Source organism: Petaurus breviceps, unplaced genomic scaffold (genome assembly GCF_028583685.1).
Source record: "Petaurus breviceps papuanus isolate PSGF00001 unplaced genomic scaffold, PetGlider_PUasm1.0 207, whole genome shotgun sequence".
Lineage (NCBI taxonomy): Eukaryota > Metazoa > Chordata > Mammalia > Diprotodontia > Petauridae > Petaurus > Petaurus breviceps.
In genome coordinates, this window is record NW_027185850.1 from 28,125,124 (window position 1) to 28,135,345 (window position 10,222).

Sequence of the window (10,222 nt, forward strand, 5' to 3'; positions counted from 1 at the left end):
ATGTTTAGGGAGTCCTGATCATCTGCGCCAGCATCTGTATGTTACAGATGTGAACTGAGGCCCAGAGATGGGAGAGTAATCTGAGTAACTCTAATAATATCACGAGTAATAATAAATACAGCAACTAGTCATGAAGAGGCAGCACTTGGAGCACTTTAGTTTGTGGAGAACTCTACATAGATGATCTCATCTGATCCTCACAGCCATCCTTTAAGGCGGGCACTACTGTTATCCTCATTTTACAGGTGAGAAAACTGAAGGTGAAGGGACTTGCCCAGGGTCACTCAGCCAATAAGTGTCTGAGGCAGACTTTGAATTCAGGGCTTCCTGACTCCAAGTCTGTCCTTTTATCTCCTGTACCATTGAGCTGCCTAAGGTTTCTCACAGAACTTGTGGCCTTATCTCCAGTCTAGTGGGCTTTCTTCAAACACTGTTGACATCTGGTGATTCCTCCCTGTCCTATTTCAAATCCCACAGAAAACTGGGACTGTGATGGTTGCCTTTTGTCCACTTCATCATTCATTCATCCCAGAGTCTTAGCAATGGTCAGGCTCCGTTTTGTTTTGAAGAACTTGGGGTAGAGCCGAGTTCTGCATTGTGCTTTTTCGGTTCTGGGACACTATAAGTAATGGATGTTATTGTGAGGGACAGAGCTCTTGGCTAAGCACGCAGGCAGACTTTGACTCCTAGGTAAGGGGTGGGGAAAAAAAAAGCTTGGTGCCTTCTGGAAATCTTCGTCAGGTCAGGTGGTGGCAGAATTAGGTCCAGGTTTATAAGACCTTTTATCACAGGGTACCTCCCTTCAATTAGATGGCCTGGGGTGTTTTTTCCAATCATGTTCCTCAGTTAATGACTTTGTCCAGTATTTACTAGGGGCACATATGCCCTCAGCAGATAAAGACTCCTTGCAAATCCCTACAAAACAAGGTAACAGGCCAGGTAGCCCCTCAGAATCCTCCCTGTGCGTGACTGGGAGCAGCTTCAGCTCCAGACCTGCCTCCCTGGGGATGTGACTTGAGGCTGTGTTCAAGGGGGTGGAGACCACTGACTCACTTACATGCCTCGTGCCTCTCTTTTCAAAGTGTTTCCCCAGCAGTAAAGAAGCAGCCAGATGTTGCAGTGTTTCTTCCAAATCCCACGTTGGGAGAAGGCGTTAGTGGGAGCTTGCCTCCAGGACCCACAGAGGGGGCCGACAGCCACTCCTCAGCGGCAGCAGTGGGTGAAGCCCAAGCTGAGCCAACCCAAGTGAGGGAGCCCTTGCCACGTTCTCCACTGGACGATCAGAAGTTTTACCAGGACTTATTGGTAAGAACAGTCTCGAGTGCCGTCCTGTTTGGGATGTAAGGCACTTGTTTGAAGTCAGAGGGCCACACTTGAGGACCTAGAGGACCACATGTGGCCTCGAGGCCTTCTGAGATTTTTGGCTGCATGTTGGATATCACAACAGTTCAGAGGCTTGTCTGGCACCAGCATCCTGCCTTTCTCTGGCCATATGGGGGTGATGAGGGTCACAGATGCCATTTACACTTTGCCTAAAATATGCACCTGGCAGCCAGTCTTGGTGACTTTTTCCCCATAAACACATCACTTGGAAACACAGGCTTGTCTCCAAAATGTGAGTTTGGCTTTTATAAGTCTGAACCCAATTAAACAAAATTCAGATCCAGGGAGAACTCACACACCCATAACTTGCTGCTCTCTGTGACTCTACTTCTCCAACCGTGAAATGGGATGGACAGTTTTGGCTTTCCTGGAAACTAAGGATGCATTTGTTGCCTTTGCTTTGTCAGTGGAGGAAGATAAATGCTGGGCCAGTTACCATGTCACACTCATCAAATGCTGTTTGGGTGTGCTGTGCGTCATGGGCAGAGAGGGTGCAGGCTTTGGCTCCTGACTGGGGGCTGCTCAGGGCTTCTTCCCTACAGCTTTTTGGGGTCCCTGCCTTGTTCTCTCAGCCTGGGCAGGTGAGTGAGCAAGAGGGTGAACACCATTGTTTTTTTTTCTGACAACACTTTTGAGTTTAGTTTTTTTGAGCTTTGAATCTTTTTGTTTTCATTAGGGTCAGGTAAACCACGTATTAAATACTTCTTCCAAAGACAGTGAGCCCACATCCACAAGAGTAGCAGTGATTCCCAACCGTGGCAGCGCTGGGACCCAGAATGGGGATGGTGGAAAAACCAAGAGACCTGACCCCAGCCAGGTGGACAAGGACAGCGTCCTTCACGCCACTGTTAAACAGCTGAGAAACCTTGGGGTAAAAATCGACTCCCCAAGTAAAATGAAGAAAAATTCACATAAAGTGGACCAAGCCAGGTAATCTTTTTGTGTCTCTGAGATAAATAAGTATTTATGGTATGACGATCTTGTGACAAAATAACCAACCTCTTTTTTATTGGGGATATCATGATACAATGATCATTTTAGAACTTTATAGCCAAGGGCCCTGACCAAGGACTGAAGTGGGCCTGATTCTTTTCAGGCCTGGTCACACCTGGGGAAAGGAAGACTGTGAGACCAAGCAGCAACATCTTGTAGACTGACTTATTCACTGTTCTGTGATAAGACACACAGAATAGAACGTGCCCTTCATTTATAGGCAATGAACCAATATTTCTAACACCCTTCTATTTCCTGAAGGCGTGGTCTTGCCTTTTGGGGTGCAGATGCCTTGGCAAAAGAATCCCATTTCTTCATTGCTTCCATTTTATTCTGAGCTAAATGCAGAACAGGAAATAGAGATGGAAATTCCTAGAGAACCTTTCAGTATCATCAAAAATGACTTTAATTATTTTCTCAAGGAAGTGAAAATGGAGGTTAGAATACACTCAGGGTGTGGTTTCCTGTATTTTGAAGTGAAATTTTCCACCTTGTGATAGTAAATTATCCTGTGATGGGATAGAGGCTGGCAGGCAGTTCACAGCATATGTGAAAGATGGTAAGCTGGGTGTAAGAGTGGTTTCAACAGCCTTGGTGAGAAATAATTCAGTGGATTTTAAGTGTAGGAGAATCTTACTTTTAAGGAAGTACTTCCATTTTCATTTGGTTACAATTGTCTGTACTCTCAGCATGATCCTCTGCGACGCCCTCCTCCCTTCAAGGCTCAGCTCTGGCCCCTCACCCCCCAGACAACTTCCCCAGTGGCCTTGAGAGCATAGTCAGCCCTTCCCTCTTGAGCTTTCTTTGGCCCTCAGGGCCTGGAGCACTGTCCTCCCTCAGCTCCCACCTCCTCCCAGAGATCTTCCCTCTCCTTGTCTGTATGTGATGTGTGTCATCTTCTCCCATCAGAACGGGAGACCCTTGAGGGCAGGGGCTGGATCAGGGACTTTGGGGTTTTGTGTGTGTGTGTTTGCCTTTCTTCAGATCCCTGAGACTTAACACTGTGTGGCACACAGCAACAACTGTGACTTTGACTTGTCCCTAACTTAGAAAGACTTTGTTCCACAGGCTGGTTTGTGTGGGTCTTCTCTTTTACCTTTGGCAAATCATTTTCTCTTTCTCGGCTTTCATTTCCTTCCCTGTCAAAGGGCCTGGACTAGGTGATTACTGAAGCCCTGCCAGTTCTGATGCCAGATCTCCTTCTGTAGTTCAGAACATCCTTCCCTATCAAAACAGTGCAGATTTAGGGGCGGCCAGGTGGCTCAGCGAGTAAGAGCACTGGCACCAGTGTCGGGATGACCTGGGGATCAAATCTGGGCTCAGACACTTAGCACCACACACAGAAATAACTGACCATGTAACCTTGAGCAAGTTACTTAACCCCAATTGCTTAAAAAAACAAACAAACAAAAAAAACAGTGCAGATTTGATGTATTCCCACATCTCCCCACTTCCCTCCAGCTTCATTAAGAGGAGAAAGGGTCTGGTTTTTCTTATTTTGAGATTTTTTTTGTCTTTGTGTCTTATGTTCCTAGAATTTACTACATTATAGGTGCTTCACAAATGTTTTTTAAAATGTTTTAATCCAGTTGACCAATTGATGCATCAGTAAGCATTTATTAAGCTCCCACTGTGTGGGATCTCCCACTGGAGATACAAGTATAAAGAATGAAATAATCTCTTTGTCATAAACCTAAAGTGAGTAAGTACAGATCTCTACAAAGTAGCCAAACAGAGCAGTTAGGGAGGATTGGGAAAGGCTCAGTGCACACAGTGGTACCTGGGCTGCATCTTCAAGGGAGAGGTCCAGGGGGTAGAGGGAAGGAGGGAGGTGAAGAAAACATCCGTGAACTCTAGTTCTAGCGCTGCCTGAGAGACTAGCCACAGAGGGCGTTTTGGAAGAAAACTCTTTTCAGATTTCGTATCGGAGGCATGCAGGGATGCACTCCTCTGTGACACTGACACAGCCTGTTGTAAAGCTTTCTAGCTAGGAGAATTGTCCAGGAATGGAGCAGGCTGCCCCAGAAGGATTTCCATCCCTGTAGGGCTTTAGCTGCAGGCTTGTTGACCACTTGTCAGGGAAGCTGCAGGGAGGTTCTTGGTCCAGTACTGGTTGAACCAGAGCCCTCATGAGTCCTGTCCAATGTGTGCATGCATGCATGTGTGTGCACATATGCATGTACATGTATGTGTGTGTGTGTGTACACACATAATATGAATTTTTTTTTTTTTGTAAATGTGCCTTTTAGCTTCTGCCTTGCTTTAGTTACTATGAGGCTTCTCACTTGGTAAAAAGAGGGGCAGAGTAGCTAGTTAAGGTGAACAGCAAATAGCCACAAGGGCCAGTCAGGCATGGCCAGTGAGAGAAGGCCCATTTCCATCATTGCCTTGTGGGGGAGCTGTTCTGGAGCATCTTCCTCTGATCATCAGGTGCTGCCTCTTATTCTTAAGGCCCTTCCCCTCCCTTTGGGTTTCCATGGTCTGGAGATCCAGAGCTTGTGTGTGTGCGTGTGCATGTGTGTGCACACACATGTGCATGTGTGTATGTGTGTGCATGCGCACACTCAACACACTCACATGCATACACACATACACACTTTCACACACAGTGTACACACATGTGCGCACACACATACATGGTGGTTCTAGCACATTCATCTGCTCATGGCTTCCAGGGAGAGATGAGGAGGGTCTCCGGCACTGCTTTACATTGAAATTGTCCTGGCTTTCTCCGTCTTTGATGAGGAGTAGGATTGATTTGTTTGGTGTTCTGAGTAATGACCCCCCTCCCCCCTTCAACAGAAAACAACTCTGTGTTTACAGGGAAGCTTGTTGAATGTTTCAAAGTGATATTGACTCCTTCATAGCTTTATATAGATCTGGAATTTAATTTAGGCCCCCCCTTAACAATTCCATAACAGGAAGCACTTAGAATATTCAAATCTCAGTTTTCTTCCTGTAACATTTTGAGTTAGAAGTTTTGATTGTATGCATGACTGTCAACCAGGAAACAGGCAAAATGTGTTTAAAAGTGAATATCTCTATGAGACAGGCAACATGGCTGTATCTGCAGAAATAGTCAAGATAATTTGCTGACTTAGTGTGTCTGTGTTTTTTTTTTTTTTTCAATTACTTTATCCAGTCTTAAGAACAGAAAAGGGTGATAAATCTCCAGGACTTCTTACTAAGGAGACATCCCCCAAAAACACATTGAACCATCTCTATTGTGTCATGTTGAAATAGGCTAATATTTTTTTCACTTGGGAGCCAAGAATTGCAGATGGTTGACAAGAAGGGAAAGGCCAAGTTGGTGTGATGGAGACCAGAGCTACAGAAGTCTAGGCCTCTTTTATAGATTTTTATTCACACACACACACACACACACGTCACGTGCATGCATGTGCACATACGTTCATGATGATGTATGAAAGGGTAGATGCCTTGGCTGAGAGAACCTTCTCCATGTACTCGACTATCTTAGAGTATTAGAGGAGGAAGGATCCCTAGGAGTCACTGCCCTCCATTTCATGCATTAGTTTGCTCTGTAACCGGCCCTCTTGGCAATCGCTTTTGCAGTGTCCAGGCTCATGACAAGGTAGTGTGATGGGGCAGGGTTCTGGACTTGGGCACCTTAGAAGAGGCTGCTTGATCCAAGCCCCGGTGGCCCCCAAGTCCTTAAGCAGCCTTTTGGGAAGCTTTTCAGTGAGGGGGAACAGGCAGGTCCTGAGCTCCAGCCACGCTCAGTCCCTCAGATACTTAAGGACAGCCCTTGGTCCTTGGAACCCCGTTCAGCCTCCTTTAGGCTCCTTCAGTTTCTTTCCCCAGTTCCTTTCACTTGTCCTCACATGTCATGTGTGGAGATCTTTTTATTTCATTCTTGTGGCAGCTATTTATGTGCATCCAGAGAAAGACCTAGAAAGAACTAAGTTTATATCCAGGTGGAAGCAAAATACCTGAACTTTTTCCTTCTCTTATTTGGTTTTATGTCCTCTTTACCATTTTTCATTCCAGTTGGTACAATCCGTCCTTATAACCTGACTAATGTATAATGTGAAAGTATTTACAGATCCTATACTTGACTATAAGCCGCCATGGGGGGGAGGGGAGGGAGGGGGACAAAATGTGAAACTCAAGGAATTGAATCCTGTAAACTAAAAGGAAACAAACAAATTAATAAAAAAAAAAAAAGAAAGAAACAGTGCGAGTCTGAGATTATCCTAAAAGGAGTGCCTTATGCCTCCTATGGGGGCAAGCAACGTGGTGGTGGGAGTCCTGAGTCCAAATGTGGTCTCAGACACTTCCTACCTGTGTGACCCCTGGCAAATCAAATCACGTCACCCTGTTTGTCTCAGTTTCCTCATCTGTACAATGAACTGGAGAAAGAAATGGCAAACCCCTTCAGTGTCTGCCAAGAAAACCCCAAATGGGGTCACAGAGAGTCAGATGCAAGTGAACAACATTCTTCCTGTTTCCTGTACTCTGGGCCTCTCAAGTAATGCAGTGATTAAGTTTAATCAGAGTAAATACAAGGTTTTGCACTTAGGCTGCAGTCTTGAGCCCAGCAGTTCTGTCCATAGGTGGATAGCATTTTTTCATCAAGTTCACAGGATGGGGAGTGGGGATTTCATCATGGGTTTTTGAAAACAGCACTCCTGGATTGGGTGGCAAGAGGCCATGTTGGGAACCGAAATGAAGAAATAAAGACATCACTAAAAATTTAACAAGAGAAAAGGCTGCCTAACCAGACATAGGCAAAGGCCACTCTCCGGTCGTGTCTGACTCTCCGTGACCCCGTTTGGGGTTTTCTTGGCAAAGATACTGGAGGGGTTTCCTACTCCAGCTCATGTGACAGATGAGGAAACTGAGGCAAGCAGTAAGTGTATCAGGCCAGATTTGAACTCAGGAAGAGGAGTCTTCTTGATTCCGAGCCCAGCACTCTCTCTATTGCGCCTCCTGGCTGCCCTGTAGAAAAAGTGCTTGGTTATAAAAATCTAATTTTAAAAATAGTTTTTTTATTAAAAAAATAATTTTTACCAATCACCCCTGCACCAAAGATCAGATTCCAGGCCAGGTGACTGTAGTTCATCTGCAGGACCGAGGTGTTGCCTGGCTTGCCCTCTCATCATAGCCTTCTTCCTCTCCTCCCTTTCTTAGTCCCAAGGTCTCCCTCTTTCTAACCACTCTGTTCTGTTGAGGGTATCACCATCCAGTCACTCGGGTTTGCAGCCTGAATGTCATACTGGACCCTGAGCTCCCCTCCCTTGGCCCACAAATCTAGTCTGTTAGGTCACTGTCAGATAGAAGCTGTCCCTGTCCTGTTGAAATCATGGATTCCTGAATTGTGTAATTCACACACAGTTAACATAAAATTTATTTCCTGTCCTCACTGAATAATCTAAGTGACTGTCAATAGAAGAGGAAGAATGAGGTGTTGTGGGGTGTAGACCCAGGCCAGAGCTCAGGTGGCACTTTGGCCAGTGGGCAGTACAGGTGAGGCTGCTTTGAAAGTCCATCACCCCTCCCCCTGGTGGAAGCAACTTTACCTTGGAGACTTTAAGGAAGAGAGAAGATGGCTGCTGTTGACAGAATGAGGCTGGCCACCACCCTGCTACCTTTGGGCTGATGTCTGTTAGCAGGGAGAGAGAAACTTCCTCAGTAAGTTGGGGAGAGTTTACCTGGAGCCAATGGTGGGTCTGATCCGTTCCCAAACCTGTAGTCTCCAACTGTACCCCAGAATGGAGATCTGACCTCATCTCTGAGAAAGTGAGTGAGACTCTACCTGTCTGTCTAGGAGATGTTGAATATCTGGACATTTCAGCCTGCCCACTGCACTGAGTGAGGGCGTGATGCGCTTCCCTTTTCTCATTACTGTTAGGTGTGAGGCACAAACTAATAGCTTGTTTTTGTGTGTCTTTCAGTGTATTGGCATGCATCAGTCCTGAAGCGGTCATCTCTGGATTAAACTATATGTCCTTTACTAATGTCGGCATGAGTGGCTTAAGCCCCAGCGGTGTGGATCTGAGCATGGAGGCCAATGCCATCGCTCTCAAGTATTTAAATGAAAATCAGCTGTCACAGCTTTCCTTCAGTCGAGCAAACCAAAATCTCCCTGATTCATCCTTCAGCCTTCTCCATATCAACACCGACAAAAACATGGTGGGGCTTAGTCTGATCTCACCAAACATGTCATTTGCAACGAGAAAATACATGAAGAGGTATGGGCTGATGCCAAGCAGTGACAGTAGTGAGGACGAGGAAGAGATTCTGAATAGGACAGAAGCCACTGAGAGTGAACATTCCCTGGGTCAGGCCATGGCTTCTGGCCCCGAGCAGTTTCACTGTCAGAAGGATGACCCAAGAAGAGGCTGTGAAATGACAGATTTGAAACGCGACAGCCCGGAGCTGGGGGGTGCACGCGGGCTGCCAAAGCTTAGGCTGCCTGTGCTGAGAGACATCACGGATGAGATGGCTCCGCCAAGAGCTGCATCATCGCCTGAGGATGAGTCCTCAGCCTTCATCCTGAAAGACTTGAAGAAAAATCCCATGGTCAGGTTACTGCCCGGCAGGGCTGAGTTTACTCAGCACCCTGAGAAGGAAAATCAAAGGGACATTCAGGTGTTTCCTGAAAGTTTGCAGCCTTCTGACACTCTCCAAGGGATGAATAGCATGAATTCAGTGGGTACGTTCTTAGATGTCAGGCGTCTCAGGCAGCTGCCCAAATTATTTTAGGCATTTAAACTTTCCTGGACTGGGGCAGAGGGCTGAGCGAAGGCTTGGTCCTTGGAGAGATTGAGGTAGACCACTGAGTCAGGTAGCTGAGGTCATTTCAGAACCTCCTCAAATACATCTCTGTGGTGGTCAAGGGCTGAGCCAGTGGCCTCACTGCCCAGGAGGTGGCCAGCTATATGGGACAGAGCCTGGGCTCTCCAGGGGGACCCCTCTGCAGTCAACAGAACAGTGCATCTTTACCGCTGGAGGTCTGGGCAGCCTGGCTTGTTCTTTTATCAGATGAAATAATTTTATCCAATATCCTGGTAAAGGTTTTTTACTGTCAACTTGTGTTAAAGTTGATTCCATCTCCACTGGCTCCCATGTCTGCATATGCCCTGAGTTACTTTGAAAGCATCATGAAATAAAAGTAACTCCACCTCTTCTTTTTTCTTCTGAAAATACATTTTATTTAATGCCCTTCATTCTGTCTTTCCTCTTAATCAAGATGCTTATTTGTTAAAATCTTGAGACAATTAAACTATTGGGATTGTGTGTGCTTGAGGCTTATGTGATGTTGTCACTTCAGTATGTTGCTCTGATATTCCAGAGCAATTCATTTATGGTGCGTGTGCTTTGGAAACTTGGGAGTGAGTTTATCAAGTGTTTGAATTTAATAAAAATCTGCAGGCTGTCTGCCTTAATCACCTGCTAGAACAACCTTATAAATCTCTTTGTTGGTAAATAACATACTTCAAATTAGTTTATGGAACATTCGGCATTTTTGAGTTGGTGTGTGGAATAAGCCCATTTTCTCGTGAGATGTTTTCTGCCCTTGAGTTAAAAAGAAACCGTCACAGGGGGCAGCTAGGTGGTGCAGTGAATAGATCACCGGCCCTGGAGTCAGGAGTACCTGAGTTCAAATCCAGCCTCAGACACTTAACACAAAAATTAGCCATGTGACCTTGGGCAAGTCACTTAACCCCAATTGCCCTCCAAAAAAAAAAGGAAAAGAAACCGTCACTGTGTCTTCATGAAGTTTGGTTACCAGTGTGTCCTGGAGGGAATAGTTCTCACCTCCTCACCCCTTAAAATGAATAAATTAACAAACAAATGTAAACAGCCTAAGTGATGGGTC

General features: G+C 45.8%; 1 protein-coding gene across 1 annotated transcript in view; it reads left to right on the forward strand.

Moving 5' to 3' along the window:
* The window catches only part of LOC138165002 (SCL-interrupting locus protein-like), a 49,509-nt gene extending 39,704 nt beyond the window's left edge, over window positions 1-9,805 (forward strand). The window contains 3 exon segments of the mRNA XM_069093048.1: window positions 1,083-1,305; window positions 2,060-2,313; window positions 8,295-9,805. Of these exon segments, the coding sequence (XP_068949149.1) occupies window positions 1,083-1,305; window positions 2,060-2,313; window positions 8,295-9,105 (1,288 nt within the window). The 3' untranslated portion in view covers window positions 9,106-9,805.
* The last annotated feature ends 417 nt before the right edge of the window (window positions 9,806-10,222 follow it).